Raw genomic sequence first — 18,022 nt, 5'->3', positions numbered from 1 at the left:
CTGATTTTCTGTGACCTTAAGCATTAGTACAAGAAGGATTAAGGGGGGATGCTGGAGAGGCACACAAATGCATTGGCCCCCGGGCACCGGAGACCCTTGGTGCGCCACTGGGTGTGAGCCATATGGGGCCGCAAGTGGTGGCAAAGAGGAGTGGAGATTTGGCAGGCCACAAGCAGTGCCCAACCTGCTCGCGACCCAGAAAACCCCAGTCAGCGGGCGTGATCGAGAATGAGGTAGGAGTCAGGGCCGAGACCGGGAGGGGGGGGGGCGCAAGGGAGAAGGCTCGCCTAGGGCGTCAAATCCCCTTGCACCGGCCCTGCCCGGACTGCCCCGCCCCACCCACTCCCCGCCCCTTTTTTCAAGCCCCGGGACATACACGCGTCCCGGGGATTCCACGCGTCGCCGGGCCTAAGCAAAATAGGCTCGGTGCGCACAGGAACGGTTACGTGCGTAAATCCACCTGGATTTACGCGCGTAGTCTTTGAAAATCTGCCCCTATAGTGATAGCCAGGCCTGATCTCACAATTGAAATAATTCCTATAGCAAGAAGGAAAAGAAAACAAAGACTATACTTACCATCTTCTGCATATGGACTGTGTATTATTATCTTTACCAAGAGAGAAATTGAAAGTACTAGACAATTATATCCAGAGACTATTAATAATTATTGTTTAGGAAAATCTAAAGTAAAAATAGTTACTTATCTGATATAAATTGCTATATTGTATTGTTTCATATTATTAAATTTACATAGGTTTTCATTTGAAACATTTAATCTGTTATAAAAGCAAGTTTTGTATAAATTTATTTATTTATTTATTTAAGGTTTTTTTATACCAGCATTCATGAAGCGTTCACATCATGTCGGTTTACATAAAAACAGGGGTGCAATGAATACAACAATGAACATAAATAAATGTGATGAAGAGATGCAGTTACAATTAACAAGGGCTATTGAACTGGGGTGGAGAAATAAGAGAGATAGAAGAAGTTAATTATATACAAGTACAAATATATACTTCTTTTTACAAAGTAAAATGTTAGCAGTATAATAGTGGAATTGTTCCTTTAGAATTTAATGGTAAACTATATTCCTGTGTATTGAACAACAAACTTGCTGCCACAACTTTACTGATACCACTCGGCCACAAGGAGTCTTCCCACATGTATTGGTTTACCTATTACATATGGAAATAACAGTTTAGTTATGTTGTTTTTTATAGATGCAGAGAACTGCATGAAGTGCCCTGAAGATCAATGGCCCAGTGAGAAGAAGGATGAGTGCCTCCCAAGAGTCATAGACTTCCTGTCCTATGGGGATCCCATGGCTGCAGCTTTGGCTTCCATTGCTATTCTCTTCTCCATCATAACTGCCCTAGTGCTAGCAATCTTTCTTAAATACCAGAACACACCCGTGGTGAAAGCCAATAACCGGGACCTTAGCTATGTTCTCCTCTTCTGTCTCATGCTGTCCTTTCTCTGCTCTTTGATATTCATCGGCCATCCTGGAAGAGTGACCTGTTTGCTCCGACAAGTTGCTTTTGGCATCATTTTTACAACTGCAGTTTCTTCTGTGCTTGGAAAAACTGTCACAGTTGTCATTGCCTTTAGTGCCACCAAACCCAGCAGCAAGTTAAGGAAGTGGGTAGGGACAAGAGTCTCCAGCTCTCTAGTCCTTCTCTGCTCCTTGGGTGAAGTTGTGATATGCACTGCATGGCTGCTCATCTCTCCTCCATTCCCAGACTATGACACACAATCTGAACTTGGGAAGATGATACTTCAGTGTAACGAGGGGTCCATCATTGCATTCTATAGTGTGATTGGGTACATGGGCTTCTTGGCTCTCTTAAGTTTCATTGTGGCTTTTCTAGCAAGGAATTTACCTGACAGTTTCAATGAGGCCCGGTTTATCACTTTCAGCATGCTGGTGTTCTGCAGTGTTTGGGTCTCCTACATCCCAGCGTACCTGAGCACCAAAGGCAAATACATGGTGGCAGTGGAGATCTTTGCCATTTTGGCTTCCAGTGCTGGACTGCTGGGCTGCATATTCATCCCCAAGTGCTACATTATTCTACTCAAGCCAGATCTGAACACAAGGGAGAATTTAATTGGGAAACCAAATTCTAACAAAATTAACTGACACTATGACGTTAGCAAGTAGCTCATTTAAAACAAATCAAGGCAAATTCTTTTTCACTCAGCACATAGTTAAGCTCTGGAATTCATTGCCTGAAGATATGGTCCAGCATATAATACATAGTGACATATAAATTCATTAGCAAAATTTTTCTTTATTGTATACAAAACATTTTATCAAAAAACATCTTCAAAACATTTAATTTTTATTCATCACTGGACACATAGAGTGCATAAAGTTTTCTCCATAAAAATTCATTCATATACACATTCATACTGTTAAAAAAATTTTTTATGGAGAAAACTTTATGCACTCTTTGTGTCCAGTGATGAATAAAAATTAAGGGGTAGATTTTAAAAAAGAGCACGATCGCGTACTTTTGTTCGCGCAGCAGGCGCAAACAAAAGTAAGCTGGATTTTATAAGATACGAGCATAGCTGTGTGTATCTTATAAAATCCTGGATCGGCGCGCGCAAGGCTGCCGATTTTGGGCAGCCTGCGTGCGCCGAGCCGCGCAGCCTGCCTCCATTCCCTCCAAGGCCGCTCCGAAATCGGAGGTGCCTCAGAGGGAACTTTCTTTCGCCCTCCCCTCACCTTCGCCTCCCTTCCCCTACCTAACCCACCCCCTCGGCCCTATCTAAACCCCCCCTTACCTTTGTCCCTCGATTTACGCCTGCTAGAAGCAGACGTAAATCTACGCGCACCAGCAGACTGCTGGCGCGCCGTCATCCGACCCGGGGGCTGGTCCGAAGGCCTCGACCACGCCCCCGGGCCGGCACTACGCCTCCGGTCCCGCCCCCAAAACGCCGCATCATTCAGCCCCGCCCCCGACACCCCCCCTTAAAAAAACCCCGGGACTTACATGCGTCCCGGGGCGCTGCGCGCGCCGGTGGCCTATGCAAAATAGGCGCGTCGGTGCGCAAGGGCCCTGCTCGCGTAAATCCGGGTGGATTTACGCGAGCAGGGCATTTAAAATCTGCCTGTAAATGTTTTGAAGATGTTTTTTGATAAAATGTTTTGTATACAATAAAGAACATTTTTGCTAAGGAATTTATGTCACTTTATATTATATGCTGTTCTAAAATACGTGATTTTTTTTTTTATATAATTGCCATTTCATCAATCTTGAAGATATGGTCTGGCAGTTAGTGAAACTGGGTTTAAAAAAGGATTGGATAAGGTCCTAGATGAAAAATCCATAAATTGCTATTAATTAATAAGCAATAGTAGCTTGATATCTATTTGTTTGGGTACTTGCCAGGTACTTGTGAATTGGATTGACTATTTTTGTAAATGGGATGCTGGTCCTGATTGACCCTTGGACTGACCCAGTATGGCATATCTTATGTTCTTATGGTCATAGGATTTCTTCTTCATAACCATGACCATTGTGTTCCTGTCTCCTTACAATACGAGAATTACTCTTTTAGGTATTCAGAGTAATTTTATTTTACATTCAGTTTGTCTTTATGATGATACATAGATACATAGATACATAGATACATATGATGATACATGATGATACATAGATACATAGATAGATGTATCTTTATGATGATACATGATACATAGAGGATACAGAGTCAAAATTCATAATAAAGAATCCCAATACCACCCTTCTAATAGAGGAGTGCCGCAAGGATCATCACTTTCACCCACCCTTTTCAATGTCTACCTGCTACCACTCTGCCAACTACTAACAAAATTAAGCCTGAAACATTTCCTTTTGCAGACGACGTACAGATCGTAATCCCTATAAAAGAATCAATCTCAAAAACAATGGAATACTGGGACAGTTGCCTATTAGAAATTAAACTTCTCCTCAACAGTCTAAACCTTGTACTCAATGCTTCGAAAACAGAATTCCTGCTCATATCACCGGAAACCAATAACACACTTCCTAAACCACCCACACTCCTTCAAACAACCCATGTAAGAGACTTAGGAGCCATCCTAGACAATCGTCTCAACCTCAAAACATTCATTAACCAAACCACCAAAGATTGCTTCTACAAATTACATATCCTGAAAAGAATAAAACCGCTGTTTCACACTCAGGACTTCAGAACAATCTTGCAAGCAATAATCTTTTCCAAACTAGATTATTGCAACTCATTACTATTAGGCCTCCCAGCTTCTTACACCAAACCTTTACAAATGGTTCAGAACTCTGCAGCCAGAGTCCTTACAAATTCCAGGAAAATTGACCACATTTCACCTATTCTCAAAAACCTCCATTGGCTTCCGATCCACTATAGAATCATGTACAAAACCATTAACATCATATACAAAACTATCAACCAACACACGCAACTTGACCTACAAATACCACTTAAAAAATTCACCTCCGCCAGGCCTATCAGGGAACACTACAAAGAGTCACTCCAAATTCCAAAGGCCAAAACCTACCAACATAAATCCTTGAGTCTCAGAGCCTTCTCATCAGCAGGTCCAGCTCTCTGGAACTCGATCCCACCTGATTTGAGACAAGAGCCATGCTCTTTAACATTTAGGAAAAGACTAAAAACTTGGCTTTTCAAAAAAGCATTTCCAAGCCTTGAATAAAACCTCCTCTCACTAGCACTAACTCGTATGCAATAATGGAATGTAAACACGAATCAACCAACCTCAAACCCTCTCTCACTAATTCCTGCTGAATATTTATCATACTATTACCATTCACAACTGTCATATTTATTCATTTGATTACTTATGTACCGTTTCATTTTTCACTTGCTATTCTAATGTATCAATAGGCTGAAATGTAAATATTGTGCTGTTCAATTTCTCCCCTTCCATCCCAAGTTTATTTTCCTTGTTTTTTGTAACTTTCCCTCTCCCTTTTTCTGATTCACTGTATTTAAAGTTCAAGGTTCTTATTGAAAATATTGTTTTTTACGTTACGTTATGCTTTACACTCCTTGTTATTTGTAAACCGGGTTGATGTGATGCCTATCATGAAACTCGGTATAACAAAAACAATAAATAAATAAATAAATGATTTCTCATATGAGAAAAGTATTTGTTCAATTTCAATCCTTTTTGTGTTTGTTCACATGAGAAATAATGTTTTAGGATGGAAGGAAAAGGGACATGTTCCAAGACAGGCTAGAATAATTTGGAAAATAAAAGAAGTTGAATAGAATATCACAGGATTTCATATTCTGTTTTATAATCAATAAAGTGAAGCCACATTAATGGAATAATGAAGTTTTGGTGCACTCATGTTTTTCCGTCTCCCGCTCCCAGATCCACCTGTGGCCAGACTGTATTTGGAGATTGTTTGGAAAAGTAAACCAACAATATTTAAACATAACCATTTATGTAATTGCTCAGTATCCATTCATCATGGGGAAATTTTTCCATAAGGTTTCTGAGAGTAAAAGGGTATTAAAAATCGTGGAAATAACCACTATGTGGAGAAAACAGGTGATTCGAATTTGGACTAACAACTGTTTATACAGTCCTTGAATTTATAAGGAAACATCCATTGAGGAAAGATCCAGCATTGGATCTGAAACATGGCCGCGTCGGTCATCATCTGATATCAGATAAGTCGGGACAAGATACATTTTTACTGTTGTTGGTAACAAGCTTGTTTTTTAAAAAAAAAGAAAAAAGGAAATGTTTTTCATCATTGGTGATTGTTATACACATAATTAAAAATAGGTTGGAGGAGGATCGTTTATGATTATAACACTGTGAGATCACCCGGTTGGGGTTACAATACAATTATATGAAACCTTCCTTCCCTCCATAAAAATTTTTTTCGAAAAAAATCTCTTTGGGGCAATTTTTCTTCATTAAATATTTCTTCAATACATTTTGGGCCGGATTTTATAAATGTGCGCGAGTGTGTACTTTTGTTCGCGCACCAGGTGCGAACAAGAGTACGCGAGATTTTAATAGATACGCGCGTAGCCGCACGTATCCATTAAAATCCAGGGTCGGCGCGCGCAAGGCTGCCCAAAATTGGCAGCCTGAGCGCGCCGAGCCGCGCAGCCTGCTCCATTCCCTCTGAGGCCGCTCCGAAATCGGAGCGGCCTCGGACAGAACTTTCCTTCCCCCCCCCCCCCCCCCCCGCACCTTCCCTTCCCTTCCCCTACCTAACCCCCCCTACCTTTGTCGGCAAAGTTACGCCTGCTGAAAGCAGGCGTAACTTTGCGCGCGCCATCCTGCTGCCCCGCTCCATGTTCCGGTGTCGGGGGCTGGTCCGGAGGCCGAGGCCACGCCGCCAGAACACCCCCGAGACGAAACCACGCCCGCGTCGCCGCCCCCAAAACGCCGCATCATGCGTGACACGCCCCCAAAACGCTGTGTCACTCCAGGCACCCCCTGACACACCCCCTGACACGCCCCTCCATGCAAGCCCCGGGACTTACGCGCGTCCTGGGGCTTTCGCGCGCCACCGAGCCTATGCAAAATAGGCTCGGCGCGTGCAGGGGGATTTGGGGTAGGTTTTCGGGGGGTACGCGCGTATCCTACACACGTACCCCTTTGAAAATCTACCCGTATATGTAGTCACCCAGTAAGGGGAATAAATCTGATAATTCCTTATAAAAAAAGTTCTTTAAGTATAAGAGGTGATCGCTTTGTATTTTTTAGTGTTCACGGGATAGGTGGCAATGTCCTTTCATGGATTGCAAACTGGCTAAAAGACAGGAAACAGAGAGTAGGATTAAATGGACAATTTTCTCAGTGGAAGGGAGTGGGCAGTGGAGTGCCTCAGGGATCTGTATTAGGACTCTTACTTTTCAATATATTTATAAATGATCTGGAAAGAAATACGACGAATGAGATAATCACATTTGCAGATAATACAAAATTGTTCGTAGTTAAATCACAAGGAGATTGTGATAAATTGCAGAAAGACCTTGTGAGACTGGAAAATTGGGCATCAAAATGGCAGATGAAATTTAATGTGGATAAGTGCAAGGTGATGCATATAGGGAAAAATAACCCATGCTAAAGTTACACAATGTTAGGTTCCATATTAGGTGCTACAACCCAAGAAAGAGATCTAGGTGTCATAGTGGATAACACATTGAAATCGTCAGTTCAGTGTGCTGCAGCAGTCAAAAAAGCAAAGAGAATGTTGGGAATTATTAGAAAGGGAATGGTGAATAAAACGGAAAATGTCATAATGCCTCTGTATCGCTCCATGGTGAGATCACACCTTGAATACTGTGTACAATTCTGGTCGCCGCATCTCAAAAAAGATATAATTGCATGGAGAAGGTACAGAGAAGGGCTACCAAAATGATAAGGGGAATGGAACAACTCCCCTATGAGGAGAGACTAAAGAGGTTAGGACTTTTCAGCTTGGAGAAGAGACGGCTGAGGGGGGATATGATAGAGGTGTTTAAAATCATGAGAGGTCTAGAACAGGTAGATGTGAATCTGTTATTTACTCTTTCGGATAATAGAAAGACTAGGGGGCACTCCATGAAGTTAGCTTGTGGCACATTTAAAACTAATCGGAGAAAGTTCTTTTTTACTGAATGCACAATTAAACTCTGGAATTTGTTGCCAGAGGATGTGGTTAGTGCAGTTAGTATAGCTGTGTTTAAAAAAGGATTGGATACGTTCTTGGAGAAGAAGTCCATTAAACGCTATTAATCAAGTTTACTTAGGGAACAGCCACTGCTATTAATTGCATCAGTAGCATGGGATCTTCTTAGTGTTTGGGTACTTGCCAGGTTCTTGTGGCCTGGTTTGGCCTCTGTTGGAAACAGGATGCTGGGCTTGATGGACCCTTGGTCTGACCCAGCATGGCAATTTCTTATGTTCTTATGTTATGATCTTATGTCATAGCTGTCTATATCCTCTGGGACTGGGTTCTCAGCCTAACCCGCTCCGCAGACCACTACCAGACCCTTCACCTCCAAGTATCGGGTGAGATCTACTCTGCACTTATAGCACCAGTGCCTGAACTGAACATTATCATCGGAGACTACTCTGTGGCTGAGGAGAGCTGCCCGCTCCTCGGGTATCGCTCTATTGCTGTACAATAAAGCTTCCTTCTTCCTTGTGTTGCTTAATGTAGAGTTAGCCTATTGCTGTGGTTCCCCATGGGGCCCCTCCCTGTGAGAGGAGTCATCTACACAGCAACCAGGGGTCCACAATCATGTCATAAACACAACAGATTGCTAACTCCATGGACCCAGCTCAACTCTCAGCCCTACAGGCCATCCCTGGCCTGGCTCAGTGGATCACCAAGCAACAGAAGTCTTTAGAAACCCTAGCCGGTGCCTTCAGCCAGTTGAATGCCCGACTGAATACTCTGATGGTTCCAGATAAAGACTCTTCACTTCCAGTGGTTACTGTCAAGACTACGGTACCCCTATCTGCTCCTACATGCTTTTCTGGGGATGCATGGATGTATAGGGGTTTTAGTAACCAATGTAGTATGCATTTTGCCTTGCAACCTAACTACTTCCCCACAGCTATAGCCAAGACCACCTACATCCTATCGTTACTCGATGAAAGAGCCCTGGCTTGGGCTTCACTGCTCTGGGAATGCAGTGACCCTATTCTGAATGATTTGACCGGCTTCCTAGCCCCAAATCAGTATTTATTTAGTTAGTTATTTGTTTATTTATTTAGAGTTTTCTATACCGGCATTCATGATCAAATCACATCATGCTGGTTTACATTTAACAAGAAGTGTGTATGAACATGAACATGGAACAGGTGAAGAGAGAACAATGAAGTTACAATAAAACAGGACTGATCAAAACTAGGAGAGGAAGGAGAGGATAGAGCAAAATTTAACATAACAAAGGCTTAATTATTTACAATAATCAAAAATAGCTAACTAAAGTTGATGTTGGATTATGATTCAGTTGGGGTCTAGAAAGGCTTGTTTAAACAGCCAACTCTTAAGCCTTTTTCTGAATGTTGGGAGGCATGGCTCCTGTCGAAGATCCAGTGGAATGGAATTCCATATCGCTGGTCCTGCTGTAGAAAATGCCCGGTCTCTGAATGTTAGATGCCGTGTGGTTTTGGTATGTGGTACATAAAGTGATCCTCTGTAGGCTTCTCTAATGGGTCTGGTAGAAGTGTCGTCTGAGAGGGATTTGTAGGTTAAGATGAGTATGGTGATGTATGGCTTTGTAGATCATTGTGATGGATTTATGTAGGATCCTGAAGTGTATAGGCAGCCAGTGTAAGATTTTGAGGTCTGATGATCCAGCTCATCAGACCATTACAGGGTCTACCCTGCTGCACCTCCAGCAAGGGAACAAGCCTTTACCGGACTATGTGATTGAATTTAAAACTTTAGCATCTGAACTCCATTGGGACTTGGGATATTTGCGTGCTATTTTCTTGAAGGGTCTCTACTTTCGACTGAAGGACGAATTGGTGGCTCGTGATTTGCCCGACACCCTAGAGTCTCTCATAGAAATGGAAGAATTGACCGCCGCATTCGAGATCGGACTCAGGAGGCTAAGAGCTCCAAGAAGCACATCTTGGGAGGTACCCGTCCTAAGCCTTGCACCTACTCCACAGTCTTCACCCAGTGAAGAGGATGAGCCTATGCAACTAGACCGCAGCCATTTAACTTCGAAGGAGAGACGTTTCCGCAAACGCATGGGTTTATGCATGTGCTGTGGGCACTCAGGCTATGCTGTCCAGACTTGTCCTATCTGTCCGGGAAACATGCAGGCCTAGGATCTGCGGGAGGACTCTTCCTAGGTCTAATTATCGCTTCCTGTCTCACTCATCTGCGGAACCCTTGAGTTTCAGACATTTGCCCTCATGGACTCAGGGGCCGGAGGGAATTTTATTTTAAAATGTTTTGTGGAACATCTGCGAATTCCTGCTATGTCCATGGCCTGGTTCGGCCTCTGTTGGAAACAGAATGCTGTACTTGATGAACCCTTGGTCTGACCCAGCATGGCAATTTTTTATGTTCTTAGTTTAATGTACTTTTATTGAACAGAGAATTATAAATGAACAATCTGCATTAAGTTCTGTAGCAAACCATGCATGTGACAACAATAGAAGGTACAGATTTTAATCATTTTGTTCTGATTACCCATTCCCTCTTACCCTCGCTCCGCCCTCCTCCCTCCTCCCTCATTCTAATGCTAGATAGAGCTAGTATAAAGTACTGTAATTATATGGTTACCATATTAATCATACATACGGAAAAGTTCCATGTCACCTTTCATATAGATTGTATTATTGAAACATGTAACTGAAACTATATCGGCACTTTGTAAGATAGCATTTCCCAAGCTGAAGATTAAATATATGTGCCTCTCTGTAAACCATTGTGATGGTGCTTAACCAAATGATGGTGTAGAAAAGATTTTAAATAAATAAATAAATTGGCAAATATCATAATCAAGGATGTTACAAATTGTTTCCCAAGCGCTTGTCACCTTCTAAGACAACAGTTAGATTCCTAATCATTAAGTATCAGACTACGTGTTCTGTGGGATAAAGATTGAATGTAGGCCCCCCCAAATGGCTAAAAACTTTCTCTTAGTCTTGGGGGACCAACGGGACAAATCTCCTTCCATTTGCATAGTTTTATGATAAAGATTACGCCATTGCCAATAAGAAGGTGCCGTTGGGGATTTCCATTGTGTGAGAATCAATCTCTTCCCCAAGAGACATGCCTTCTGTAGCAGCAGCTTTGTCCCACTGCTCTATAGTTTAAATCTACCAAACCAGCAAAAAGGATGGTCATATAAGAAAGTGGGATTAATAACTGTAAAATATTGCCAAGATATCCTATGATTTTGTTCCAAAAGGAATTAATATTTGGACACCCCCAGAATGAGTGTGACAAATTATTCACCCCTTGTTTGTACTTAAAACAAATCTCCATTTCCACCAAACCAGTTGGCAAGCCACCTGTTGAGATATGTATGCTCTACTTATGAACTTATATTGCATCTCCCTGTAGTACATGTAATCAGACATAGCAGATAATTTATGCAAGCTGGCTTGTATATCACTAGGTTGTATTATAAAAACTCTCTCTAGCCCAGTGGTTCTCAACCCTGTCCTGGGGACCCCCCCAGCCAGTTGGGTTTTCAGGCTATCCGCAATGAATATGCATGAGAGAAAATTTGCATACACTGCCTCCATAACATGCAAATTTCCTCTCATGCATATTCATTGCGGATAGCCTGAAAACCCGACTGGCTGGGGGGGTCCCAGGACAGGGTTGAGAACCACTGCTCTAGCCCATCATTCTGCAGAGATTTCTGTAAAATTCCCCTTTCTATATTTCCAGATGACTTTATGCATAGCAGCAAGTGAAATAGTACGGGTACTATCAAAATGGAAAATGTCCTTATATAGATCCAATACAGAAGAGTGGAGTGCTGACTCAGGAAGTAACTTCATATAGTGATGAAGCTGTATATTAGAAAAATTGTTTATTCGTTAAGCTATGTTCTGTTTGAAGATCTGCAAAGGGTATAACCTTCTCTTCACAATCTACCAAATGAAATATCAGACTGATTCCCTTTTGTTGTAAGGTTGTAAAACCGATAGAGTCCATTCCTGGTGTAAAGTCCAGATTTCCACAGATGGGCAACAGAGGGGAGATGTTCTCTGAAGTGCCAAGCAGGTGTGAGAGCTGGGTCCAAGCCCAACTGATTGGTGCAAGTAAAGTATGTTGTGATATCTGAGAGGAAAACAAAAGAGGATTAGATGCCCAAGTCTTTTTCAATGTTTATTGCAGTGGAGACGTATTTAAAAATGTCGCCCGACTCAGGCCGAGTTTCAACGCCCATATGACAGCTGCCTCAGGGGCTAAGAATAAATCACAAATATTATACAATGAATAATAGAACATAGTTTAAAAACAAGCATACAGATAATGACAAATTCTTAAAATTGGTGACATTCAGATGAACATCTGTTACATGGGTCTTTAAAATATTACATGTGCCAATCTATGTAAAAAGTCGGTCATAATATATAAATATATTTTTTGTTAAAATGATAGGAGTTCTATAACATGTTACTTAGCTATATTCTTTTTTTTAATTTATATTAAAAATGTATTACCTTAACATCTCATTGAAACTTAGACCACCAATGTAGCATCAAGCTTAAAAACTATCTCTTTTAAAACAATCTGTGATGGGAGCAATTCTGTGGAAATACCAATGCACATAAATCAATTAATAATGATCTTTTAGTCTCTGCATAACATTTAAATGATGTTCAGAAAGTCGAACACTGACCTCCAATGCTCTGCTAAGCTCACAGTCTCGTCGGCTTTATTCAAAGGATAATGCCTGTATTTTGCAAAACAATTTTTAAGATTTCTATAAAATACCTTTTCTTTAGGTTATCTATAAATTCATATAATACAAAAAATGAAGTCTCTTATTTTTCTTTCACACAGAGTTATTATCGAACAGCGCAGGAATCTGGACAGTGCAAACAGTTTATGCCCGATCCATCCTATAGCATAATTTTCAACAAAAAATGGGGGTTATTTAAACTGAAGGCACTTATTTCACATAAAGGGTTACTTAATGGGTCTTGTAACTAAAATTTGTTGAAGTACTAAATCAGTGCCGATTTTTCTGCTACTTTATATCTTTAACTATACAGGAAGGTCTCATCATATCACGCTGAATACATCACTAGCAGAATGCAAAAATGAAAAAATAATTCAAGTACTACAAACAAAAGTTACTTATTAAGAGAAGATCTGTTTCTTAAAAATAAAGAATGTATTAAAACGATCTTAGTGCAGAGTTAAATATATCTCCAATTAATGAAAAGGATGAATTCTCAACATACCTTAACTCACCAAACCAGATATGCAGTCTCCACTTTCCACATCAAACATTGAAGCACTATCACTAGACTACATTTACAGGGCAGTTTGGCGCCAAAAATAAGAAAAAGATTTTTTATAAAAGAATGCACCTTTATATTATTAAGTAAACAATCATCAGTATACTAATATAATTCAATATTAACTGATTCTGATGTTTATTGTAAAATTTATAAAATTAAATATAAAGGAAGGAGATCCATGGATTTAAAAATGGCGCCAAAGGAGCTGTCAATCAAAAACAGGGCATGTTTTAAACTACAGCAATCTAATATTATACTTATTCTGACCTACTGTCTTGTAGAATTGAAACTGTTTAAAAACAAAGGGGGCAATTAAAAACGGATCAAAAATAGAAAAACTCGCTTGAAATCAATAATGGTTTCATATTTGCGATCTGTCCAATAAAGAATGTACATAAATTAAATCAGATCCAAACTGTATAGTTAAAACCTTTTTGCTTAAAAATTGTATAGTTTAAAAAGATCTATAAACCAGTTCTAATGTGTATTATAAAATGTATAAGAGTAAAATATACGGAAAGGAGATTGGGGATTTAAAAATGGTGCCAAAGAAGCTGTCTATCAAAAACGGGGCGTGTTTTAAACTACAGCAATCTAATATTATACTTGTTATGAACTACTGTCTTATAAAGTTGAAGTTGTTTATAAACAAAGGGGCAATAAAACAGATCAAAAATACAAGAACTCATTGGAAATCAATAATAGTTTCATATTTATTTATTTATTTATTTATTTACTTATTTAAGGCTTTTATATACCGACTTTCTTGATACAGATCAAATCAACTCGGTTTACATCGAACAAAGCAGAACTAAAAACCAACCATATAACAAGTGACAATTTGAAGGAGCATGAAAGTTACATTCTAACAAGGTAGCCTTAACTGGGAGAAGGAAAAAAAGAGGGGGAGAACGAAGATAGATTACTATATACAATAAATAAAGTACTATTTACAATGAAGGGGGGGGGAAAAATCTGTCCAATAAAAAAATCAGGTCCAACCTGTATACTTAAAACCTCTTTGCTTAAAAATTGTATAATTTAAAAAGATCTAATATTAACCACTCGTTGCTTTAAAATTGTGTAATGTAAAAAGATCTATTATAAGCCACTTAATAACAATGTTTTGTTTACAATCCAATGGTTAGCATTTGTGGATGTCTCTATTGTGCTCAAATATTTCCATTCATAAAAACAAATATCTTGTAATTGATATAAAAATATAAAACAAACCTATCATATATTTCCCCAAAACATTTAAGTACAATGGTCCTAAAGTAACTAGAGTAAAAGGTAAAAATTACACCAATAAATATCTAAAAAGAATGTAAAAAAAATCAAAATAACTTGTTATAAAAAGACAGTGCCTGCCTGGGGGCCTGGGTGTGAGAATGAATGTGTGCATGCCTGGGGGATGGGGAGGGAGTGGTATGAAAATGAATGGGAGCCCGCCTGGGGGTCAGTGTGAGAATGACTGGGAGCTTGTCTGTGTGTGTGTGTTTGTGTGAGAACGATTGGAAGCTTGCCAGGGAGTGTGTGTGTGTATGTGAGGGAGCCAGTGAGAGCATGAGTGTGTATGAGAAAATCCAGGGGAGTAAGAGTTTGTGGGGGGGGGGGGGTGTGGAGGGGGAGAGAGTGCCTTAGAGCCTGAGTGGGTCAGTGTCTGAGAGAGCGAGAGGTTATGGTTGGGTATTAGAGCATGAATGTGTATGTATGTGACAGTGTATGTGTGAGAGAGAATGAACATGTGAGTATGTGTGTGAGAGAGAGGATAACCTCAATCAAGAGCTCCCATGTATGGACAGCAGGGGCTTTTTTAAAATCCTTATTAGTTTTAATTATTGTGTGTTATTTGATATATGTGCTGTTTTGAAATATTTTATTGGTTTTAGGAAATTGTAAAAAATGTATATGATTTTAATTAATAGAAATTCTATTTATCGGTAGTTTTAAAATATTATTTTATTAGTATGGTTTTATTATTATAACTGATGCTTTATGTTTCTTGATTTTATTTGTTTTATGAGGAATGGTGGTTCTGTTTTTCCATTGTTAATACACAGAGTCTGGCTTCTTGGGGTTTCCATTTCAGTTTTTTCTAATTTGTGCTCCTTTATTTTGTATTCTGTATTTGGTGAGGGTCTGTCTCTGCTCTGTGTGTGTGACCATGATGAGAGATTCTGCTGTCATATAGTGTCTGTATAGAGATCTATAGCAATCGGGTTTGTTTTGTTTCCTCAGTAGGTGATGTATTGGTATTCTAGGACCCAGTGTAATATTTACCCTTGCTTATTCACAGGTAGGGTTATTGTTGTTTGAGTCCTTGGTGTTATTACTGTTATGTTATGATGGGATTGCAGTATAGATTTTGTGGTGTTTTGTGTTAGTTCACAATGTGTCTGGTAGTGGAAGGTGTTTGTGCTGCTGTTTTAAAGCAGGATCCATGCTATAGAGGTGGGTGAGATGAAGAAATGTCATTTTGGCTTCCCCCCCCCCCCCCCCCCCCCCCAATTCTTCTGTCTGGAGACACCACTGATTTTCTGTGACCTTAAGCATTAGTACAAGAAGGATTAAGGGGGGATGCTGGAGAGGCACACAAATGCATTGGCCCCCGGGCACCGGAGACCCTTGGTGCGCCACTGGGTGTGAGCCATATGGGGCCGCAAGTGGTGGCAAAGAGGAGTGGAGATTTGGCAGGCCACAAGCAGTGCCCAACCTGCTCGCGACCCAGAAAACCCCAGTCAGCGGGCGTGATCGAGAATGAGGTAGGAGTCAGGGCCGAGACCGGGAGGGGGGGGGGCGCAAGGGAGAAGGCTCGCCTAGGGCGTCAAATCCCCTTGCACCGGCCCTGCCCGGACTGCCCCGCCCCACCCACTCCCCGCCCCTTTTTTCAAGCCCCGGGACATACACGCGTCCCGGGGATTCCACGCGTCGCCGGGCCTAAGCAAAATAGGCTCGGTGCGCACAGGAGCGGTTACGTGCGTAAATCCACCTGGATTTACGCGCGTAGTCTTTGAAAATCTGCCCCTATAGTGATAGCCAGGCCTGATCTCACAATTGAAATAATTCCTATAGCAAGAAGGAAAAGAAAACAAAGACTATACTTACCATCTTCTGCATATGGACTGTGTATTATTATCTTTACCAAGAGAGAAATTGAAAGTACTAGACAATTATATCCAGAGACTATTAATAATTATTGTTTAGGAAAATCTAAAGTAAAAATAGTTACTTATCTGATATAAATTGCTATATTGTATTGTTTCATATTATTAAATTTACATAGGTTTTCATTTGAAACATTTAATCTGTTATAAAAGCAAGTTTTGTATAAATTTATTTATTTATTTATTTAAGGTTTTTTTATACCAGCATTCATGAAGCGTTCACATCATGTCGGTTTACATAAAAACAGGGGTGCAATGAATACAACAATGAACATAAATAAATGTGATGAAGAGATGCAGTTACAATTAACAAGGGCTATTGAACTGGGGTGGAGAAATAAGAGAGATAGAAGAAGTTAATTATATACAAGTACAAATATATACTTCTTTTTACAAAGTAAAATGTTAGCAGTATAATAGTGGAATTGTTCCTTTAGAATTTAATGGTAAACTATATTCCTGTGTATTGAACAACAAACTTGCTGCCACAACTTTACTGATACCACTCGGCCACAAGGAGTCTTCCCACATGTATTGGTTTACCTATTACATATGGAAATAACAGTTTAGTTATGTTGTTTTTTATAGATGCAGAGAACTGCATGAAGTGCCCTGAAGATCAATGGCCCAGTGAGAAGAAGGATGAGTGCCTCCCAAGAGTCATAGACTTCCTGTCCTATGGGGATCCCATGGCTGCAGCTTTGGCTTCCATTGCTATTCTCTTCTCCATCATAACTGCCCTAGTGCTAGCAATCTTTCTTAAATACCAGAACACACCCGTGGTGAAAGCCAATAACCGGGACCTTAGCTATGTTCTCCTCTTCTGTCTCATGCTGTCCTTTCTCTGCTCTTTGATATTCATCGGCCATCCTGGAAGAGTGACCTGTTTGCTCCGACAAGTTGCTTTTGGCATCATTTTTACAACTGCAGTTTCTTCTGTGCTTGGAAAAACTGTCACAGTTGTCATTGCCTTTAGTGCCACCAAACCCAGCAGCAAGTTAAGGAAGTGGGTAGGGACAAGAGTCTCCAGCTCTCTAGTCCTTCTCTGCTCCTTGGGTGAAGTTGTGATATGCACTGCATGGCTGCTCATCTCTCCTCCATTCCCAGACTATGACACACAATCTGAACTTGGGAAGATGATACTTCAGTGTAACGAGGGGTCCATCATTGCATTCTATAGTGTGATTGGGTACATGGGCTTCTTGGCTCTCTTAAGTTTCATTGTGGCTTTTCTAGCAAGGAATTTACCTGACAGTTTCAATGAGGCCCGGTTTATCACTTTCAGCATGCTGGTGTTCTGCAGTGTTTGGGTCTCCTACATCCCAGCGTACCTGAGCACCAAAGGCAAATACATGGTGGCAGTGGAGATCTTTGCCATTTTGGCTTCCAGTGCTGGACTGCTGGGCTGCATATTCATCCCCAAGTGCTACATTATTCTACTCAAGCCAGATCTGAACACAAGGGAGAATTTAATTGGGAAACCAAATTCTAACAAAATTAACTGACACTATGACGTTAGCAAGTAGCTCATTTAAAACAAATCAAGGCAAATTCTTTTTCACTCAGCACATAGTTAAGCTCTGGAATTCATTGCCTGAAGATATGGTCCAGCATATAATACATAGTGACATATAAATTCATTAGCAAAATTTTTCTTTATTGTATACAAAACATTTTATCAAAAAACATCTTCAAAACATTTAATTTTTATTCATCACTGGACACATAGAGTGCATAAAGTTTTCTCCATAAAAATTCATTCATATACACATTCATACTGTTAAAAAAAATTTTTATGGAGAAAACTTTATGCACTCTTTGTGTCCAGTGATGAATAAAAATTAAGGGGTAGATTTTAAAAAAGAGCACGATCGCG

General features: G+C 40.4%; 2 protein-coding genes across 2 annotated transcripts in view; both read left to right on the top strand.

Annotated features, from left to right (window-relative positions):
• Positions 1 to 2,140, top strand: part of LOC115083308 (taste receptor type 1 member 1-like) — a 180,743-nt gene extending 178,603 nt beyond the window's left edge. The window contains exon 11 of the mRNA XM_029587112.1: positions 1,224 to 2,140. Within this exon, the coding sequence (XP_029442972.1) occupies positions 1,224 to 2,140 (917 nt within the window). The remainder of the gene's footprint in view (positions 1 to 1,223) is intronic.
• Positions 2,141 to 16,718: 14,578 nt separating this feature from the next.
• LOC115083307 (vomeronasal type-2 receptor 26-like) lies at positions 16,719 to 17,651 on the top strand. The gene has a single exon (XM_029587111.1). The coding sequence runs from the start codon at positions 16,719 to 16,721 to the stop codon at positions 17,649 to 17,651; it is 933 nt and encodes a 310-aa protein (XP_029442971.1).
• The last annotated feature ends 371 nt before the right edge of the window (positions 17,652 to 18,022 follow it).

This window comes from Rhinatrema bivittatum, chromosome 2, assembly GCF_901001135.1.
Source record: "Rhinatrema bivittatum chromosome 2, aRhiBiv1.1, whole genome shotgun sequence".
NCBI lineage: Eukaryota > Metazoa > Chordata > Amphibia > Gymnophiona > Rhinatrematidae > Rhinatrema > Rhinatrema bivittatum.
Note: the sequence above shows the minus strand (reverse complement) of the source record. Positions and strands in the feature narration are given on the sequence as shown.